General features: G+C 38.8%; 1 protein-coding gene across 2 annotated transcripts in view; it reads left to right on the top strand.

The window, feature by feature from the left end:
* The window catches only part of LOC129779793 (uncharacterized), a 375,110-nt gene extending 361,429 nt beyond the window's left edge, over positions 1-13,681 (top strand). For both annotated transcript variants that reach the window (XM_055787497.1, XM_055787495.1), the window contains 2 exons: positions 11,646-11,750; positions 11,828-13,681. In XM_055787497.1, the coding sequence (XP_055643472.1) occupies positions 11,646-11,750; positions 11,828-11,961 (239 nt within the window). In that variant the 3' untranslated portion in view covers positions 11,962-13,681. The remainder of the gene's footprint in view (positions 1-11,645; positions 11,751-11,827) is intronic.
* Positions 13,682-23,540: the final 9,859 nt, after the last annotated feature.

Below are 23,540 nucleotides of genomic sequence, written 5' to 3'. Positions count from 1 at the left end.
GGTTTAGGTACACGTGTTGTTTCCCCAGTGTTCAAAACGGTCATATTGAAGCTGTTACAAAGGTCATATATCAACGATGAACGATTGTCGTCGTACTGTTCCCCCCAGGCAGTTCCGTGAGAGTTGAAGTCTCCCAAGATTAATCGTGGCTCAGGAAGGAGTGAGCACATGTCAACAAGTTGCTTGCGGCTAACCGCAGCTCTCGAAGGCCAATACAAGCTGACTATACAGAGGTCTTTGCCTCTGATGTTTGCATGACAAGCAACAGCTTCGATCCCTCCAGTAGGTGGAAGGTCAATTCTAAAAAATGAGTGACACTTATTGATCCCCAATAGTACCCCTCCGTATCTGTCATCACGGTCCAAGCGTATAATATTAAAATCGTGGAAAAAGAGATCATTTTGAGAAGAGAGCCAGGTTTCGGATAGAGCAAAAACATCACAATTGAGTTTATGAATTAGAAATTTGAATGTATCCAATTTAGGGATAAGACTACGACAATTCCACTGTAAAACAGTGATATCTCCGACCTCTCTATTTAAATTAGACATCAAGAGAGATAATCATTGCAAGGAGGGGCCATGTTTGCATCAATTGCTGCAAAATTGTCTTTAGTACTGGAAGCATTGCGGTGACAATGGTTCTGATGGAGTCGGAAACATTAAAACACGTGAAGATTTGATCCACAAGGTCAGACAACTTTATAAATCCCGATTGGGAAGTTGAACTTGACGGAAAAACAGGGACAGTTGGGGTTTTTGATGTCCCCTCGAGTGCTGGGTCGTTCGAAGGTGAACTATTACCACGGAGGCCAGGAGGGACCTGATTTTGCTTATCCGCTGCACTCGATTTTTTGGGCAAGCTAACAGGGGGTATCACCGGAGGGACTTGTCCTTGAACTTTGGGAGTGGTCACATTTTTGCGCCGGGGATTCCCTTGAGAAATAAACGGCGTGCCCCCGTTAGCTGTATCCGCTTCCATTTCGTCAACTGGCAACGTAGCGAAGACATTGTGTGTATTGATTGGTTGTTGTTCTTGAGCCAGTGGAGAAGCGCCCTTCAAAATTTCTGCGAAAGTGCGTTTAGAGCGTTCCCTCAAAGAGCGCTTCTGTTTCTCCCAGCGAGCCTTGTATGTTTCACAAGCTGAGAGCACGTGTGGGGATCCCCCGCAATATGGACACTTATGCTCAGTCGCACTGCAGGATTTCCCCTCATGTTGTTCTCCGCAAGTGGCACATCGTTCTTTATTGGCACAATAAGCAGCCGTGTGACCAACTGACTTGCACTTTAGACAAGTCATTGGCTTTGGAATAAAAAGTCGCACGGCTAACCTCAATTTATCTACCATCACGTAGTCAGGGAGAGCTGAACCAGCGAAGGTGACTCGAAACGAGTTGGACGGCGTAAATTTCTTTTCTTCTCCTTCATGGGAGACTGTTCCGAGCTGGCGGCAACCCAAGATCTTAACAGTCGTCGAGGGCAGTTTTTTAAAACGGCCGGTACCTTCACTCGTAATGTATTCGCACGTCAAGCCCGTTTCGGTTATCACACCCTCAATTTCGACTATGTGAGAGGGTATGTAGACCCGATACTCAATTGTAAAATGCTGATCGACAACAATCTTGTTTGCGTCTTTTCGATCATTCACGACAACTCGCAATTTGTTTGGTCTAACCTTCGAAATTTCCGAAACGGAGGTATACCTTGCCAGATCTTTCGCGATCTGCATGACTCTCAACGCCTTTCCATTTGGCTTAGGCCTGAAGAAAACAACCCAGGGACCAGTTCCGGGCGCATCTTCTGGATAGACCTTTACACGGGGAGTGGGAATAACAGGGGGGGAAGGCGAGGACGGGGATTGAGAGTGGGAAGGCGAAGGTTGAGAAGGAGCGGGAAGAACAGAGGGAGAAGACGAGGTTGAAGGTAGAGTGGGATCGTTAAGGGCAGATGGGAGATTTGCTAGTTTTTTGGAGGGAGGCTTGGTAGGGTTAGCTGACTCGTCCCCAGAAGAAGTATCTTCCGTATTTGGAACACGTTTGAGTGACTTTTTTTTATCCATTAGGAGGGAACTAGAGTCAGAGACCTCCATATCCGAAGGTCCCCCACTCTCTGCCATTTTAAATTTTCACTTATATTCTAAGTATTTTTTTAAACAATATTTCACAATAAAATAATTCACAAAAACAAAAAAAAAAAAACTTATAATTATTAAATATTTTCTCTCAGTATATTCAATCTTATTCACCTATGAACGCACTCCAGTGCAGATGAACGGGAGCGTGCTGAAAGCTCGTTGGTGGTGGGAATGTGCCTACGACACCACTACACACAGTCGTCGGTGAAAGCTTACCCGCACTGTCACTGTTGGCACGATGACTCGGCGAAATCTCCAATGTCGGCGAAGCAGCGACAAAACAAAAACCAATGCTTGGCTTTCCGAGGATGAAAGCCTTTATCCACTTGCAGGCAGGGCACTTCACTCACTATCCAGATAGTGAAATGAACTCTTCAGCGGCAAAAAAACAACAATCACGCGGTAACCGATAACGGAACTTGGACGCGACTTTCCTTCGTCTGGTTACTTCGGGCAATCGGCGAAGAATGATATTTATTTGTTGTCGTCAATCTATTGTAGACCGATACATTCTTAATACTACTTAGAACTAAAGCGAGCTGGCTGGATAATTTATCCGTTTAATTTAAAAGCGGGTTTTAACAAGTTGCATAATCTATTTTTTTATTTATTTATTTATTTCGTCAAACCAGCGTAGACTAAATATGCTGCTCAAATATTACAGTGAAATTCAACTATATCTTATCCTATTCAGATAGTCTTTAAGCATTGACCTTGACGTGGTTACATTGATTATTTCACTGTGTTCGTTACAGAGGCTCATCATACGATTAATAGGACTATATTTGGCATAATTCGTTCTTCGGTAATTGGGTAATATGGCATCAATTCATAGAATCTGGAAGGTCATGGCACCGGCTTTTTACATTTCTCTGGAAACTCAGAAAAAAATGAGTGGTTCTATAGTTGTGAAACTAAGCGAACTAATCGATCGTGAGTTCAAACTCAGGGCCCTCAATTGACAATCTTTGTGTTGTTTTAGAACAGGGGTGGCCAAACTTTTGGGCATTACGGGCGACCAACTGTTAAATGTCCTGTACTCGTGTGCAAAATCATAACTCGTGCGTGTCTCTGTAATTTTGCTATTGTGTATTTATGACATACAATTTGCATTTGCAACATGCATTTATTTTTCATGAAAATACACCCAAGATGATAATTATATTCCTCAATCACCAAGAGGTATAAGAAATAGAGATGAAACGGATATCCTATAACTATCCGGCCGGATACCGGATATTAGAAAAAAAATCAATTATTTTTCATTAACACAAGATAATTTTTTTTTTCAAAATTAGGTTAACATTAACTCATAAAATTAGTTCATTAACGCTATTACATTTATTATAATGTTTTTTAAACGAACGATTACGCTTTGCTTCGTACGTTTAGAGAACAGTCTTTTACTGTAAACACTAGTGCAAGGAACTGAAAGTTAAACTTTAGCGAACCATGCGAATTAAGGATATCGTAAACCGTGGGCAAATTGATCACTATATTCAGAAAATGTGAATATGTCCGATTTTTTTTTGTTAGATCTATACCTAATTATTTATAAAATCAGTACTGATGCTAAGGCCACAAAACGAAAGTTCTGTTCAAAAAAATCCTTAAGCGTTAATTTGGAAAATTTTTAGCGCAAAATTTCAAAATATGGCATCTAGGTGGAATTCATCAATCTATGCGTCTATGCAACATTCGATATGTCGCATGATGGGATTCGGTTCTGGTAATTCGTGGTGCTTTTTTGTAAAATAGTTTTTTCACACTTGTTTGAATAGTAATTACAGGTATTTGATTACTGATTCAGCTCATCAAGCATAGGCTAGAAGGGAATTAATATGTTAAGCGTCTATGAATACTTCGATGTTGTGAAACTAAGCCTCATTGCCATAGTTGATGGAAACAAAAAAGCTATTCAGAAAAATCAATTCAATCCAATGGTATATACAGTGATGGCGAAAATAACAAATTCGCGCTTTAGAATAAATTAAATACGGGTTGGAGTCACTCTTCGTTTATTTCCGCAAATTGAATACCAAAAAAAAACATGTTTATGATCAACGGTTGCTGGTTTCAAGACTTCAAATAAGAAATTTTGCCGCTCACTAATTCGGCCAGTACCAGGCTTCCGTTCGACGCTCTCACCTTGCTTTAGAACGAGAGAGGATGATGTAAATGCATCAGCATCGGATATATCCAGTGATCACGAAGTGCCTCACTATGTCCAACTTCTTCGCTACGGGGTGGAGCTGACAGTACGAACAATGCATCGAGCGTAGTTGCTTGACTTTTTTTTTCTGTATTATAGTGACTTTCAACGCTTCTGGCTGGTTCGTCACTTTTACCTTCCATTTTGGAAGAATGTCGGGAGTGAGAATTGAACTCGTGATCTTGAGCGTGAGAAGTATGGATGTTACCTCCACGCCAGATCGGCTCCACAGTTGCTTGACTGTTTTTTTCATGGCTGCTGAAAATCAACCGATATGTTTTCTGTTCACAACAGCGTTGCTACAAGTGGTAATTCACCACTTTTTTTTAAATGCATATGTTATATCACCGTGCCAGAGCAACCTGGCGAGAAACGCGTTTGAGAGATTCTAGAAGCTACCACAAAACGGGTGGGCTAAACTGAGCTGATCTGGTATGACAATGGGATGTGTGTAGGCTTCTCGAGAGCTATCCAAGGATGAAGGCCTTCGAACTAAAATTAGAGAGAGACCTGTAGCGAAATGTGTGCCAGCAACATCACTACATGACAGTTGAAGAAAGCAAAGAAAATCAGAGTTCGACGATGTGGAATCTGCCGATAAACGCGGTCAACAATTCGAGAAATCCTGGTTGAGTGCGCCTGATTTGGAACGCTGTTGCGTCGGTCGGAGGAGCTGCGCTGAACTCAGAATTACCAAACGGGCCGGGTATGATTACTTTAAGATTATCTCATTCAGCTGCTTTTACGATCTCTCACACCACAAATTTAAGCTAAAGTTCATCTGCGGTCTGGGCGTATCCATCGACGTTATGTTCAACGAACACTGAGAAACCACGATCGCTAAAACTGCTTTTGGATTTATCCGCCTCCGATTTCATCATTTCATGCGTTGAAGAACAAATCGTAGGGGATCTTACGATCGTAAGCTGAGGTTGGAGGTAGTGAGAACAATTAAGACAAATCCGGAATTCGAGAGCTATCGCCAAAAAATACAACTCTAACTAAAGTACCAACCGGAGAATCCGTATGCGAGAAACTTATCGTATTTTCCATGCCATCAAGTATCCAAACTGGACGCTGAAGCAAAACCTAGTGGCCAGAAGACGCACTCGAAAGTTGTACAACAGGTTTTGCTGATGAATGACGAAACGAAGGTGAAGATCGATTTTGGACAGTTCACAGGCCTGAAATTTTCTAAGGCCACTGCCACTGCCACTTATTAAAATCGAAAAAGTATAGTAGAAATTTCTCCTTTAAGTTTATTAAGGCCCACAAAGGTCCGGTGAAGTTTTGGCTGGATTTGGCAAACTGCCACTTCAGTCGAGAAGTACTCCAATGGTACCGTGACAATGGGGTTGATTACATGGAAAAAGGTCTCAATCCTCCTAATTGCCCCGAATTCCGAAAAATTTTGGGTAATTGTCAAGCGGAAATTGAAGAAGGGTGCCAAAGTGACTCATCATCTCATCAAACATCAAACTCATCAAAGTGAGCAAACATGAAGAGATTATGTAATGAAATGGGCGCTAAGGTTAACCAACAGAGAGTCCAAACTTTGATGGAGGATATCCGAAGAAATGTACGAAAATTCTTAAAAACTGTAAAGGAATATTTTTTTCAACATTCTTTTCTGAAAAGTACAATAGCTTATCTGCGTTCTGGTTTGGAACATTTTTTGTGCCTTTAAAAAATCCCGAGATACAACTGATTTTAAGATTTCGAATTCAAAATGTTTCAAGCCTTGAATTCCTTCTGTTTTTGAAGCATAGAACGCAAGTTTGATGAAATTGCATTGCTCCTAATTGTCGTCAATTCAAACTATTTACAGAGTGTGAAACCGTTTTACCGTTTTACTATGAGTGATAATGCTACAAACACTGTCATTTTTGAGTTTCCAGTTATATTTGAGAGCTCGGTTGAAATGATGTCTACCGTGCAGGATATATTAACCATCTTCGTTTATAAGACTAGTCATTTGAACTTTGTTGATCAGGAGTGAAACATTCAAAAAACGAAAACGCCAGTTTCATAAATATCGTCAGTCTGCTCTGTTGTTGTATTACTTACATAACTAACATCAATTTCGCATGAATTATAAGTTTATCTTTTGTAGGTCATCTTCTGATCTCAGTCAGTTCACATAACCTATTCGGCGTGGTTTCAGCCATGGTGTTGCATGTTATATTTCGTTTAACGCAGAGGATACCGTGAAAATTGGTATCAATTGGACTGTCCCATGAATAGCCGTGAAAGTTCTACAAGTTTTTCAGTGGACCGATTTTAACCAATGATTTTTTTTACGTAATGTTGGATATTTTTTTTTAAAAATTGCGTTTTTGCCTCAAAAAATCGAGACAAAAACATTCACCAAAATTTTATTTTTCGAAATATCAAAAAAATCTACGTGCGATGACAGGAAATTTTGTGGAAAATCTGGAAAAAACTATTCCATCAAAATCGGATGGACCGTTCCGGAGGTAAAACTTCCACCAGTTTGCAAAACATAGTTTCGAGAAAAACGCGTTTTAAATTCCGCGCTTCTTACGCAAAGACTTAGGTCCACTAACTGGCTTGTACTACAAAACTACTACAAAACTACAGTAACTACCTTTTTTTAACTTTTTCAAGTTTCCATAGTGTACTACCTCCTTAAACCATGCCATGGCTGTCCGCCTTTATGCACTAATGCGTTATCTTGTCATTAAGGTGGTTTTGTTACAAAAAGGAGAGTAAATGATTCTGAAGTACTTAGTTGTACTCCTGATTGTTCATTGGTGTAGATGAAAAGCTATTTGAACTAGGCCTTTATGAAAAAATCCTCCCATGTCATACCAAATCATATAATTGGGTAATTTGTGTAATTGCTGCACATGAACTTTACTAACCAGCATAATCATTGAAGAGGATAAAAAGTCACCATACCTACAAATTACGATATGACGATTTCATCTCATCACATGTTATTCTTCCCTCGAACCGTTTATTGGGCTATGTATTTGAGGACACGTAAACCAAGCTTTAATCAAATGAGCCGGCATGCCTCTCTGATTGGCTAGCCATGTCAGGAAGCCCGAATCCTCATCATAGATGAGATAGATGAAACGACCCAAATTTCTGACATATGGAAGATTGAACGTTTCATTATTCAGACACTGTATGCGCTGAGAGAGCAAACATTGATTGAATTAATCAATTAATGTCATGTGTGTTGCAGTAAATGAAACAACACGAGGGACCCATCCGTATCCGTCTTTGATTAAAGTTTCTACTGCTATCCTCTATCCACTTGTCGAAGATGAGTGTTGCGAGTTAACAACTTTTATAATTGAATGAAAACAATAAGCGGGATCAAATCATCTCAACGAACATTGTTTTATTTTTCTTTCAACTGTTTGGAGTAGAAAAATAAATGGTGGTCAATGACTTCTCCGTGTGCCATGTGGATAATCAATAAAACAGTTAACATTATCCACAAATATAACGTAGTTTGCTCTATCAGCTCGATTCGTCATCTTATCAGCATTTTCCGAGCGCCTTTGAACTTCTTATATTACCAATGTCATCAGGTAGAGCCAACCTGAACTTATGACATACACAAACATTTTGCAAACAAAGTGGTGAGCAACTTCGGAATAAAGAATATCAAACATTGCCGTAACCATGTAATCCGAGCTCAGCTCTCATCAGCTGATCGAATTCCGTCGATGTCTTATTCCACGTCAATTCGCCACGAATAGAAGCACTTATTGTTATTGAATGCGATAAGTAATAAGTAAACACAGAGTAACATTTTATCAGGGATGGAGATGATGTTGGTGCTAAATATTTACGTTATCTACGTTACTGATATTTCCTTTGAAATATGCTAGAGTTCAAAATTATAATGGCAATTACTGATTAGAAGATTAAACTTTTTTTCCTTTTACTACAGGGTGTCGACTATCAAGGACAGCCTTGAAAATCAGGGAATATCAAGGAATTCAGACAATGTCCGAAAAAATCAGCGAATGTTAGGGAATTTCTTCACCAACTCTGTAGGTTTTTCAGTATATGTTGTTTGTTTTTACCTGTAGGTAAAGTTAGTCCTTCAGTAGGGCAAACAGCACAAAAGTAGACGGCTTCTGCATTATTTTTGACGTAGGACCACTTTTTTTCATCAAGAAAGACCATTGTGAATGTCGTGCTGGAATGTTATGTGTGATTTAGGTCCGCGTGGCAAAACTGTCTCCACCAAGGATGATAACTGTGCTAATCTTGAGCATAAAAAAGCAATGCAACTCTTTTCGATGTTAATAAGATTAACAGAAAGAGTTTATTTTGAGAAGAGCGTAAAATGGTCAGAAGTGTGTAAAATATTTAGTCGCTTCAAGGCATAAGAGTATGTCTCTGTATGTGTAACATGTTGGCTTTTATCTCGTTTTGAATTATGTTTTCATGATGTTTATTAATTTCTTCCGTAAATATAAATAGCATACCTTCGCCAGTTGTATCATGGTCGTGATCTTGAATCTATAATAGTAACAAAAATGGCTGAGAGAGGGGGAAACGAGCGAATAGACGGCTCTCTGCCTCCTCGAAACGCTGAGGTACGTGATACTGGAATCAATTCGACCAAAGAAAAGCCCCAAACCTTCAGAACCAATTCACCTCACAGAAACATGTCCATGTCACCCCACACAACATGCAAAAATTAAAATGCAACTGATTTCATTCATTGTTATCAAACTGCATCAAATTGTTCCTCCTCTGTAGGCGAACAGAACTTTACTGCACAACACACGAAGAGTTTGTTTAATCAACGGAGAACACCTTAAAACCACGATCGAAAAATTCACATTTTCTGACAATCAAAGTACTTGCTGTGTTCATGCTACCGCTTCCCTCTGCTTATGAAATTTTACCAAAGATTTTTTACGTTAGGTACATACGATTTAACAATAGAAGGAAATGACATAAAAAATCCAAGTTGAACCGTACTTTTTTAAATATACTGCCGTTCTATGCATAGTTGTCCCATGTTACTTCTTGATAATTTTCAATTTTCTTCCTAAAACGATGTTTTTATGCATAATCTTCCATGAAACCACAAAAAAAAACTTATTCTTTCTTCACAGCTTTTCAAAAAACAATATCAAGCTTAATTGTTCCATGTTGTTTTTCTAGACATAACTGTCCCACCATGTATTTTTTGTAGATCCATAATAAACGAAACGAAACGGTTCAAGTACAAGAATCTTACGTCACGCTTTCAGAAGGGCTAATGCACTCATTTGCAGATCATTCCCTTCTTCATAAAACGTTGTTTTTATGCATAATCTTTCGGAAAAACACCAAAAAACTTATTGTTTGTTCCAAGTGTTTCAAAAAACAACATCAAGTTCAATTTCCCATGTTGTTATTCTAGGCATCATGTCTTTTCAAACCGTAATCAAACTTAACTGATTCAAGCGAGGGGAGCTCTTCACATTTCATTAAACAATAATTTATTACTTATAAAAAACCCGGTGTATTGCCAAACTGAAATGCTTAAAGCTTCTGGTAGTCAAATATGCTAGAAAAAACCTTGATTACTTTTTTCTCAGTTCCTGATTTTGGAACATGGGACAACTATGCGTAGAACGGCAGTATAGGGGTGGTCCAAATCATCTCGTATGATCAAATCACCTCGTGTTACTCTACTATCTAGCGGAGAAGTACTGGCAAACCGAAGGATTCTTTCTGGGCAACCTTGTGATCAGACTCAATGCACTGGCAGTTTTTCTTGCGGCTGAGAGGAACAGTTCATTCGAAAATTCCATCCAAAAGGTTGTAAGGGAGGCCCTGCTCGGGTCTTCGAAATCACTGCCGAAAGTATTCTTTCAAGATTCAAATTTATGGTTGCCCGAATATAGTCGTTTCAAGGCCTTACTAGAATTCAACAATTACGAATTAGCTTTTGGAAGTAAATTCGGACTTTTATGAAACGCATACAAATCTTACAATGAGCTTGAAGCTTGCAATGATCTTACATAAATTACATTAATTTAAAAAAATGTTAAGGATGAGACACGCATGCCTAAATGTATTGGCTTTGTATATATATACTCTTGTGGGAAGACGGACATGATTTTTACGGATACTTCAGCTAAGTATTTACTAAATAATGTGTATGACAATATTACTTTCATATAAAAAATATATGCTGTAATTTTCCTTCGTGTGATATCTTTCTGTTTTAAGGAGTTCGGCTCCTTTAAACCTATGTAACTGAGCCTGTAAAAATAAACGATTTAAATAAAAAAAAAATATCTTTCTGTTTGAACATACAGAACAGTGCTCTCTACATCTACACAATACCGCAATACATGGATTTTTCTATTAAGCCTTTTCTCAAGGATGGGTGACAACTTTTGTTTATACTGAGTACCGTTATCTATCATTTATATGACCGTTTTGATTCATGGACAAGTACACTAGACATTAAAATTCGTTTAGAAAAAATGTGAGCTGATATATTGTTGCATAAAGTATAAGATTAGTATTCTTCCTTGCTGTGGTGGTTGAGAACAAACAAACGACCGCAAAGGGTTAATACAGGGAAACTTCGATATAACGTACCCTCGTTATAACGTACCTCGATATAACGTCACTCGATATAACGTACATTTAACCCCGATATAACGTACACATTTTCAAAGTGTAAAGGAAAAAAAAAGTTCGTTATTATTTTTCTGATAGAACAATGAATTATCTGTATTGTGATGTTAAAACAAGTTTTGTAACTTCAATCAATCCCGAAATACAGCTGGTTTTGTGATTCCGGATTCTAAATGCATCAAGCTTTAATCAACAATACGAAGGGAAACATTATGAGAAAGGCTGGCTTCGTCTTCTGATTGAAGTTAATCATTAACTTTACTAAAACAGCAACACAATAATGTATTATAGACTACGTTTGTGAGTACTCTATTATGCTTCGATATAACGTACAATTCTGAAAGTGAAATGTACGTTATATCGAAGTTTACCTGTAAATCCAATTTCTTATATGTTAACGATGTTTCTCAGTCGACGTTTAATTCAATCCAAAATCACATACAATTATTTTTTTAAATGATATCGACAGTTTATTAATTTCATTTTTCAAGCTTATTAAATGTTTTGGGAACTTACCAGAACTAGTAAAAAATTTGATAACTAGTCTACATCTGGAATTTTTCCGAAAAAAAATGGAAAACAGGGATGTTTTTTAGCATTTTGAATCGATACCCTGTACTGATAGCTCACTAATCCTTTATTTTGGATTCTTGTATTTTCGCAGAGAAACGTGACACCGAAGGAAGTGGATTAGTGTCCCACTACGAGCAAAAACGCAAGATAAGCGATTCTGAAAATATGTCTGACAAACAGGCAGATACTGTGTATGGTGAGTGATTAGCGAAATGATAATCGCGATGGGTACTCGAATAACGATCCGTATTTTTTTCCCCTTTTCTTTTTTAGACATCCTGATTCCGTCGATGATTATCGCTGCCCTATTTATTGTTAATGGTATCGTCTTCGCGGTTATAATGCGCTACAGGAACAAGAGAAAGCAACGCCTTGAACTAGACAGTAAGGAACTAGCTGAGCTGTAAGCTGTAATCACACATTCATTAAATCGAAACCATTAAACACGAACAAAACAATGTTTCGCAAAGATGATGCATGTGCAAAAAAAAAAACAACAGGAATTCAGTCATTTCAGAGAAAATGAAACCATCACCACCGTCACCAAAATGCCATATACATATGAACAAGAAGTTTAGTTTAAAACTAACCAAGCAGAGTACAGTAAAATGAGTCCTTCTCCGTAATCTTTCCTTATGGACATTCATCAACATGTACGAATCACTTGCGTCTCGCAATGATGCTGTTGCTGCTACTATCAAACACAAACGACACATTTATTTGTCAAGGACAAGCACAAGCCCATCTCTATTGTCGGCCAGGAAGCAGTGTGCAGCCATAGGCATGCTTCCATATTATGCGAACGCAGTTTATCATATCATCAGCCCGTTGTCATTATCATGGTCATTGGAGCATCATCATAGATGAACGAAACAGGTCATTATCATCGCTAAAGTAAGTATATTCACAGTTCAATTATCGTAATGCTACGAAAAAAATGGATTGAAGAAGGCACTCTGTGGGAGAAAGTTTTTGCCGGATATTTTATCGCTCCGAATGAGGATCAAGGAAAAGTTGTAGTGAAAAAAGCTTTGAATTTAAACAAAACAACATAAAATATTAGTAGATTCTATACATACACACACCAACACGGTACTATTTTGCACGCTGAAAAAAAAACAAATATTATATACAACTATAGAATCTTACAACATTCTAACCAATAGTAATCAAGCAAAACGAAAGTGAATATTTATAGTAAGACGCCGTTAACGAATTTTGATAACTTATTTCCCTAATCTTTTCGAGCCATAAAAGTTCCCTTGCTTTCCCTCTCGACGAAAACCAAAAATTTAACGCTATAGTGCGGAGTGCAGTTTCCAAATCGACAACAACCAAATATTTTCTAAATTTATACAAAAATTAGTACATATTGAAACAAAGCATTGGCTGCTGCGTACGCTATCATCTACACCGATTTAGAATACAGACAAAAAATAGGTCAATGTTAGTGTCAATATATTTTCTGAATTATTTGTATGATAGGCTCGGCCAGCATTCGAGAACGGGATTTGAATTAGAGAAAGTGTTAACATTGTATGAAGCCAACCCGAGGTGTTCCCTCGTAGGAAGCATGATTACAACAACAACAAAAAAACAAGATAAACTCAGCAAAAAACGCCAAAGATTAGATGTTATACGCTCGTCGCTAGCTTTGAAAAGGATTTGGAACGTAACGATTGTTTGCCACGTGCTTTACGTGTCCGCATAAAAATAGAGCTCCGTTGAACTGAGAATTGATGGTATTTGATGAACTGATGGAATTTTTTTCTTAAATTGAGAGGAGAGCGATAGTTTCGGAACATTTGCGACCTGTTATTACCGAGTGATTTGCGGTCCAAAATAAAATGAGTAGATCCAACGATGTGAGCAAAAACAAAACGTATGCACACGTTTAATATAACAATCTGTAAATTGTACATTTCAAATTTTCAAATTAAGCTTCCCGAAGCTAACGAAGGTTTGGTTTTATCACGTTCGAGTTTTGATTCTTTCTGTTGTACAATTGGGCCATGTTGAGAAAGTAAAAACTTATTGAATTTGGTTATTTTCTTAATTTTCTAAGAAAATATTATTTGTCTAATCAAACATTGTACTTCCATGCAAAAATAAAAAGGAAAGAAATGATAGGTCGTGCCGTTTCATGAATCCGAAATCCATATGATATTGTTTAACCCCCGACCAGAAGCACAGGAACTGGCCCTCATTACTGGGATTACCCTCTCATGCTTCCAGTACCACTGAACTCGTCTATGGTTTCATCTTCGAACCGCTTTTAGTATGCACAGAAGCTGAACGAATTCTTTCGTCAAACTTTCGTTACTATTCCACGCCCCCAAGTATTCGGTTCTGTCTCCGATTACGAAAAATACACTAAAACTTTCTGACGTTAATATGTAAACCACTTTTATTTAGACCTGGCCGATACTCTCGCATCGCTTGGTGCCAAAGTTTGCAACATAAGTATTGTGCTCTGTTGTATCCACTTCTCAATGCGTTCGTCACTTCAAGTCGTCGATTTCATGTCGTGGGATTCTTGACGTTGGACATTGATTCGATGAACGTCCCCAAAGGAAATGATTCAACATAATTCGACACATACGATGAGTCTCGAAGTTTTGGCAGGAGTACCCCCGCTTACTCTTCGGTTCACAGAATTATCCTACAGATTTCTCATCCGTTGCAAGATCATAAATCCATTGGTGATTGATAACTTCGAACCTACGCTCCAATGTTATTCCGTCGATATTTTCGGAAAAATATGGGAAAGTTGGATCTGATAAAATGTTCTTTACTGACGGTTCATATATAAACGGGTCCACTGGCTTCGGCATCTTCAATGAAAATTCCAGTGCCTCTTTCAAACTCAAAGATCCTTGTTCCGTGTATGTCGCAGAAATGGGTGCGATATACTATGCTCTAGGGATCATTGAAACACTGCCCATCGACCATTATTTTATTTTTTCAGACAGTCTCAGCTCAATAGAGGCAATCCGCTCAATGAAAGTTGATAAACGCTCATCTTATTTCCTAACAAGAATAAGACATCTATTGAGTGTTTTGGTCGAAAAATTATTCAAGATTACCTTAGCATGGGTTCCCTCTCATTGCTCGATTCCGGGGAATGAGAAAGCGGACTCGCTAGCTAAGGTGGGCGCTTCAGAAGGCACACTTTTTGAAAGGCAAATTGCCTATAATGAATTTTTTCACATTCCTCGTCAGGACACACTCGTTAGTTGGCAGCGCATGTGGAGTGAAGATGAGTTCGGTCGTTGGTTACACACGATTATCCCTAAGGTTTCGACGAGTGTTTGGTTTAAGGGATTGAATGTAGGTCGTGATTTCATTCGCGTGATATCTCGGCTCATGTCCAATCACTACAACCTAAACGCGCATCTCTATCGCATTGGGCTCGCAGCAAACAATCTTTGTGATTGTGGCGATGGCTACCACGACATCGAGCATGTTGTCTGGTCGTGTATCCGGTTCCATGCTGCTCGCTCTCAGCTCTCTAGAGCACTGAGAGCACAAGGCAGACAATCGGATACCCCGTCCGGGATATCTTAGGTAGCTGTGATCCTGATCTTCTGCTTCATCTATACCTGTTCCTCAGAAACGCCGATGTCAACGTTTAATGATGTTTCCTTCGTTGTGACCCTGTTTCATATCCCTCCTATCCGATCTATAAACTTTTACTTAGTCGCGGCAATACATACACACACTCTTTACAGATACACGGGCCGAAGGTTGTGCAGTCCACTGATGATTCAACAAGAGCCAAAGGTTGTACCGCTCATGACAACTCTACACGAGCTGATGATTACGCCGGCTAGTGACCATTCTATCCTGGATTCCTCGAGTCGAGAAGACGCACCACGCTAGATAAGGGGTACATACTAGGGGGGCGTTGCTGATTAATGGTCAGCTGCATCCCAATAGGAAGTATCCCGTGTCGGGCACACGTACAGAGCATTGGAGACAGCAACATCCCAATTACGAGAACACTTGTAATACTAACCTAGAGCCGACCGCGAGTAATCGGTTACATATTACTAACATAGATAATAAGAAAAACTGTCAAAATATTGAACTCCGGCCCCGTCAGGCTAACGCCATATGAGCCTTGATAAAAATATATATTTGGGGAAAAAAAAATTATTGTTACCGGATCTTCTATCGAAATTGTTGATGCATAAGTTAGAGGTTGAGAATTAATAATATTTTCAGCTTCAGCTCAATCATTAAACACATTCATGACTTCTTTACCGATCGAACCATGCGTTCCCATACTCCTTCCACATGTGATCCAATTATTTTTCTTCCGTCGTTCGTCGTTCCTCACAACTTTTCTAACTATTGATCGAAGTCAACTAATGTAAAATGCGAGACTCATGTGGCGTTACGATCAGTGAAAGTTCCTCGACAGATTCGGAATGGCGAAGCGAAGGCTGGAATATGGATCCGAGAGGGTCTGGTCTTTACCGTTAGCGGTCGTTCAAAACCTGAAGACACCCGAAAAAATTCGTCTTGTCTGGGACGCTGCGTGAAGGTTTAGGGTGTCTCATTTATCAGTCGAGAGCAATTTGAATAGCTCCAATCAGGATTGCCACATATACAGAATATTCTGTATTTTACAGATTTTTCGCCAAATTTCAGGTACAGAATCTGTATATATATAGATTTACAGATTTTCAACAAAAATATAAAATGATAGAGGCGAATGACCTGCAAAGTTTAATGCCTCTTAAAAAAAAATGAGTGGGTTATATCTATGATATAACCGCAAGGTTCACATGGAACTACCTTAGCTTAGCAATCATTCGTTTGTATTGATTAAATTCTTGATTGAATGAAACAGTTTCCAAATTCAATTGAGTTCAATATATTTGCTCTGTGAGTGAAAAAAATGAACAAATGCCGTGTAAAGTCAATTCATTTATTGTGATTGATTGTTCTACGTTACAAGTAAATTTAATGACGGACCTTTTACGTTTGGTATGATGACTAGAACAAAATATATGTACGGAAGAATTATCAAACGTTGGATGAACCAGCCTAAGGCTGAAAATCTTTCCAATAAAGACAAAAAAAAATTATCAAACGATTATTTTATTTTACATTTCCCTCTGAAGTTTACATCCCAAAAGTGTACATACTTCTCGAATCTCGAATTTGCTTGAAACTGGGAAGTTCATTCGCTTCTAGTGGCTGCACGATTTTCCCAGGTTCCTAAGTTTAGAAGATCATGTTAGGACAGACATATTCCACTCTGCACAAAGGCAAGCGAGGACAAAAGTACTCGCAGTTTGCATTTATTTGCAGAGCCGATTTCCCCAGAAACCTCGGTTTTGAAGTCTGTGTTAGGGAAACACATTTCAATCGGAACAAAAATACCCCCGATTTGTATGAATTCGCAATGCCGATTTCCCCACGCCTCATGGATTTGAAGTCTGTGTTAGGGAAACACATTCCAGTCGGAACAAAAATACCCCCGACTTGCATGAATTTGAAATACCGATTTCTCCAGGCACCTTGGTTTAGAAATCTCTATTAGGGAACACATTTCGGTGGGAACAAAAGCTCCCCCTACTTTCGTGTGTTCTTTTTCTTCTTTTTGGCTTTAAGAGGGTTTAAACTTTTCAGTTCACTCGCCTCTAGGCTCTTTCGTGTGTTTGCAATACCGATTTCGCTGCTTGGTTTTAAAGTCTGTGTTAGGGAACATTTTTCGATGAGAACAAAAGTCCCCCTACTTTCATGTATTTGCAATGCCGATTTCCCCAAGGCTGCTTGGTTTTGATGGCTGTGTTAGGGAAACCGTAAATCGGGCCAATCAAAACGATGCAGTTAGGGCGTTTAGATAACGCCTAATATTTTACAGTTATTCAATTGTTTATCTAATGAAAAACAACATTTTGTTAGTTGCGATAGATGCGTAGAAATATTCCCTATCAAGTGATGCAAACATCTCTCCTATCCAGTACGAAATGTTCGAGCTATAAGCATTCGAAATCTTTCATTTTTTCCTGCATGTTCTGTGTTTAAGTTTTCATTTTACCCTCCATATATTCCGGTTAGACGTAGTCCCACGTCAACAAAGAATCGAATTGAATAAACAATTTACAGATTTTTTTAAATTCAATTAGAATATCGAATTTATTGCAGCGCATACATAGGTACCTTTATTTATGAAAAAAATTAACGCAAAGCAACGAGATGGCTTTCGTTCGATTTGCGATTTGAAGAGCTTAAACTATTCTTTTCGTTCCAAGTTAAATATGACCATAATCAATCCGCCAATCTTATAACTAAACCAATTATGCTGTTTCTAAACTTTGTTCTACCGCTCTTCAATAAAGTCAATTGTACTTTTCAATCAGTTCTCAATTTCACGAACTTTATAATAAGACATGTATGTTATTGTTGATCATGTTAGGTATCCCATGTTTTGAGGGCTACGCGCTACGATTAGCGCGCTACGGACCTTGATGTGAAAGAATTCGAAGACTTTCTGAAGAAGCATGAGGATGTTTACGTTGATATCGAGAAGAAGAGGCTGAAAAAGTATTGGATAACGCTAGGAGGCTGACCTTCAATTCGATTTGTTGTGACTTCTATATTGAACTCGCGAAACAGATTTCAAAACGATTTGATCTCAGCGATCCGGTTATCAAAACTGCGGCCTTCAAAAACCCTCAAAATTTCATCAAGCTGATGCGATTTGATGCGCCAATTTCGTCAATTCGTTGAAGCAGATCATAGACAAGGCTTGGAACACGAATTCAGGCCCCTCAAAACGAATCATATGGATCAAAAATTGAATATCTCAGATATAACTTGATCCCAGCTGTTGGATGTCAAAAGACGTGATTATAATTTTTTGTATCCATTGCTAAGGTTATTTGTGAGACCTTTTATGATAACATTCATCAGCGTGTGTTGAGCGAATATTTTCGCTTTACAATGCCAGCAAAACAAAGTCCGGAAATCGGTTGGTCCCCACAATTACAGACTCTATTTTGAAAGCAAAAAAGTCGCAGGAGGGTTGTGTCCGAGACACGACCGCATAGTTGACGTAGGATTCCGTTAGGCCATTTGTTGTTTTGGATATGTTTAAAGAATTACATTGTTAAACTCTTCGATAATAATTTGGTGGTCCGGAAAAAGGCCGTTTTGTCTGGTTGTTGAGTATTGTTTGCTCACAATCGAGTGATGATGATAGAAGGATGGTGAATAGTCATTGGATGGTGCGTATCACGATCAGGGCTAGTTATTTTCGAAGCTAATAAATGTGATTGAATTTTGTTCATACAGCTCTCACTTCCACTACAGTCATTTTCGGTGGATTAATTTCAGTGTATCGGGGTGAAGTGGAAACGAAATTTCTCTACGCATACAGTAACATTGATTCTTTTGTTTCGTTCCTTTCCTCTTTCGTTCTCTTACAAGTATAAAAGCAAAAGCTTTCACTGACGATTAAAACTGCTTGAACGGGTTATATTTATTTTCATTTCGCATGTTAGAGGATGCTTGCTGCTTTCAAACGTAAGTTTTATTTTACCAAAATGGATCGTCGTGGACCGTGCACAAAATTCTTCAATCACTTGTAAATAACATGTTTCTCTGTTATTTGGAATACATGTTTGTTACAGAAAATATAATAAAATGAAAGACGGCACAGATCGGACTATTCCTTTCTCGAGTTTTAGGGGGCAAGGAATATTTCTATGATTTCTACCCTCTCTAAGGGTGAAAGGAATAGTCCGATTTGAGCTGTCTTTATTTTATTATATTTCCGGTATCAAACATGAATTCCATGTTACGAAGAAGCATGTTATTTGCAAGTACAATGGATTCATTTTTATGCGTTTTTTGCGTGATATTTTTTACGCTATTCGCTCAAAATTACGCTATTTTTTTATGCGATTTGCTTGAAATTACGCGATTTTTTTACACGATTTGCTCGAAATTACGCGATTTTCGACTAGGTCTGCGCTTTCAGCGTGCCCACGCAGAATTTCGAGCGCACGCACAAACGCATACACAACGCCGGAAGCACGCGCACGCACATACCAAATGCGTACACAAACACGCACAAACATGTGCACAAAAACGCGAACGCACACAAACATACAAATGGACGCACAGGTGCGCATAAACGCGCACACACAAGCACATACACGCGCACGAACGTGCACTCGCACAGACGCACGCACGGAAAGAAACGAGCACGCACGTGCACACACGCACACAAATACGTGCACACGTACGCACACACACCCACACATGCCCACGCACAAAAAAGCGCGCACACCTGCACGCAAGCAAGAAAAAAACACGCGCAAACGCAAGCGCACACACGCACACAAACACCCAAAAAACGCGCGAACATACATAAACACCCACACAAATACACGTGCACGCATACAAACAAGCACAAACACAAACATCGGGCTGTCGAATACTCGGCTATCCGGACTCGAAGCTGACCGGTATCCAGTATCCGACAAAACCACTATCCGTTTCATCACTAATTTCACGCTGACAACTAGCACCGGTAAATAATTACTCCTGCACCGTTTTCATTAGTTTCAGTGAATAAGTTTCGAATGCAACAAGGAAACATTCATTTCTATAGAAACTGCCACAATACATGGATGCTTCAAACTAATTTCCAAGTGACGATTTCTAACGTCGCTTTTGTTTGCAGAATGAAAGGAATCAACGTGAAATGAAAGGAATATGTACGAAAAAGACGAGATATTTTTCTTATTGTGCGTGAAAAGAGAATAGACATATTTTTAGCCTGCATGGTTCTGGTTCGGTTCTGAGAAGCGATAGACACATTATTGAGTGACGATGTGCTAATTGAAGTGAAATTGTCAGGCCCTGATCACGATAGAAGATCCCAAAGTGGAATGATGCGGTAGAACACGGGTTAGCATCGCATTTCTTCATGATGAACGCTGGTACAAAACGGAGATGATAGAACACACTGGAAACAATATGATTCACAGCGATTTGTTGTAGTTGGCACAATGGAGCGCTGACACTGTACTGAGAAGATTGAATCGCAAAATTGCAAAATTATCAACTTCCCGCGCACAGATTCCACCTTGTTAACATATTAACTTGTTCAATGATAATGTGTTAACAGTACAGCACTGAATTTATATCCGTAGATGATATAAATCACGATAAAAATCAATATTTTGGAGAGCGTTAGCAATAATAAACCGAACTAGCCGAGAAGGTTCAAGGTATTTATATGCTGATTTCCCCCAGGTACCTTGAATTTGAAATCTCTGTTAGGGAATACATGTCGGTGGAAACAAAAGCTCCTCATGTATTTGCAATGCCGATTTCCTCCAGGCAGCTTGGTTTTGATGTCACTGTTTAGGGAACACACTTCGGTGGGAACAAAAGTTCCCTTTACTTTGATGTATTTGCAATGCCGATTTCTCTGTATCTTCAATTCCGACTAATCAGAACGAGGTATTTCCGTTTGGAGATTTTTCGATTTTTTGATAGTTGATTTCATATGATATATTATTTCATCCATTGTAATGAATTGTTATGGAGTGCTCAGATCGATTGATGCAAATATCTCGTAAATCCATCAGGAAAATACTGACTAACAGCTGTATGTACATGAGCCGCCGCATGTGTCAACAATTTCAACCAATCAGAAGTGGGTATTTCCGTAAGGATAGAGGTTGGGATTTTTTAATTGTTCAATAGTTAGTTTCACGACATATATTATTTTATTCAATGTAAAAATTGTTATGGAGTGCCGCAATTGATTGACGCAAAAATCTCTTCAATCCATCATGAAATGTCTGAGCAATAAGCGTGTGAAATTGGACAATTTTCACGATGTGCTCGATTTTCGATTTTCAATTTGTACCCCCATATGTTCCCGAAAGACGTAATCCTACGTCAAAACTATGTATCGGCTCGAGGAGGAGCTTCAATGATGAAATCGACGAAAAATTTGAAAGTAAAGTTCAAACAAAACCTTGTATAAACATCATACAATTCAGAGGATTAGAAAAAAACCTTTTTATGGTTTATTTTGTTGTATTGGTACGACTTCAACAACCCATAAATAAGAAACTTAATTTCATTTTTTCCCTTAATTCTTCGATACAGATTTTTTTTGCTAAGCATACAGATACAGTAGAACCCCGATTATCCATGGAATAGTCTGGCTAGCTACCCGCGAATAACGAAAATCGCACCCCGGATGTACACTGTGTACAGATTTTTCTAGACAACTTTACAGAATTAAATGTAGAAATCCTGGCTCTGATAGAGTGGACGAGGCCATTTATATTTCTGGGAATGTCCTGGATTCCAAAGCATGATCCATTCATATATGGCGTGGATGTGAACGTGGACAAAGTTACACCGGCAAAGCGCAGCCTGTTACAGTGCGTCATGAGTATCTTCGATTCACTGTGCGCTCGGGATGTCAAAGTAAAGATGACTTATCCATCTCCATATGAAACATCTTGGGCGCAAATATAGCGAAGATCATTACTGAATCCCATTCGCTACCCTTCGCTCGCCGGATATTGCAGACCGATTCGGGAACTGTGCTTACCTGGATAAATCGGATCACAGACGATACCGATAATTTGTTGCCCATCGAATATTACAGAACTTGGAAAAAACAACGATGGAAAATGGCACACCTTGAAGCTAAATGTGGCGGATAAGGCTACTAAGTAGGGAAAAAGTCCCTACCCTAGTCTCGATGGGTTCAGAGTCCCGTGTTTGATGGGTTCAGAGTTCCGTGTTTCTACGGCGTCCGGAAGCAGAATGGCCAAAGAAGAATGGCTGTAAAATCGAGACATTTCTCCGAAGATGGGTCCATTGCATGCAGCATACTTGGAGCCAGGGCTGGACAATTTAGAAACTAAAAGATTTTTTACTTCTTCCTTTCTCTCCAGCCAATATCGATTTAATATTTTTTTTAATTTTTTTTTTTCTCTATTATTATAGTGACTTTCAACACATTTCGGCTGGTTCGTCACTTTTACTTCCATTTTTGGAAGAATGTCAGGAGTGAGAATTGAACTCGTGATCTCTGCGTGAGAAGTATGGATGTTACCACTACGCCAGATCGCCTCCGATTTCGATTGTATGTATTCACTATGCATACTGAAATATCGATTCGTGAATTTCATTTTCGTTGAACGGTCGTTTTCTTCGAATTGCATTGTTTGTTGCCTTCAATTGAAAGTATCATTCGATATAATTTCTCCAAACTGGATTTTCCCGGACCGCCTTTCAAAAAAAAGTGAAACTAAAGAGGCACATGAAGGCATATTAGTCTTACAACGGGCGCCAACAAATGGTTACGGCTGCTGGCATACTGCACATTCTTTCGCATCGTCATTTTCGTTACTTTCAGTGGATACAGTTCGAGCTCCAACTAAATTTTCATTCGTAATATAACACTTTCATTCGATATAAAAGCCTTTCATTTTCATTAGACGATTCGATAATTTCGTTTCAATGTGAAGAATGGAAGAAATGAATGTGAAATGAAACGAAACTGTACGGAGGTGAAGTGATATTTTCTTTATTGGGCGTAAAGAGAGAGCAGCATTATTTTCAGCCTGCATGAGTTTGCATGAAATTGAAAGGCGGTAGTTTCACTATTAACCCTTTAACGAGTACTGGCAACTATATTGCCACCAAAATATTTTTTTGCTGCACTTGGAATATTCTTTCAATATTTTACTGAGCCAAAATCTTCTAAAGGTATCTGGAAAAAACCCCAATTTTTTTTTGGGCTGCTAAAAATGCACGATATTAATTTCATTTTTATGTAACAAAACCACGATTTCAGAACGCCGGCAGAAAATTCTTTTTAAACTCGTTGGAAATGCAACAAGTTGAAAAGTTTTTCACTGTAAACGTACTAATTAGGATCTACTGTGTAAGATGATGCACTTTTTTCAATTAAATAAATGATGTA

This window comes from Toxorhynchites rutilus, chromosome 3 (genome assembly GCF_029784135.1).
Source record: "Toxorhynchites rutilus septentrionalis strain SRP chromosome 3, ASM2978413v1, whole genome shotgun sequence".
In the NCBI taxonomy this organism is placed as follows: domain Eukaryota; kingdom Metazoa; phylum Arthropoda; class Insecta; order Diptera; family Culicidae; genus Toxorhynchites; species Toxorhynchites rutilus.
The sequence above is the reverse complement of the archived record's forward strand: the minus strand, read 5'-3'. Positions and strand labels throughout refer to the sequence as shown.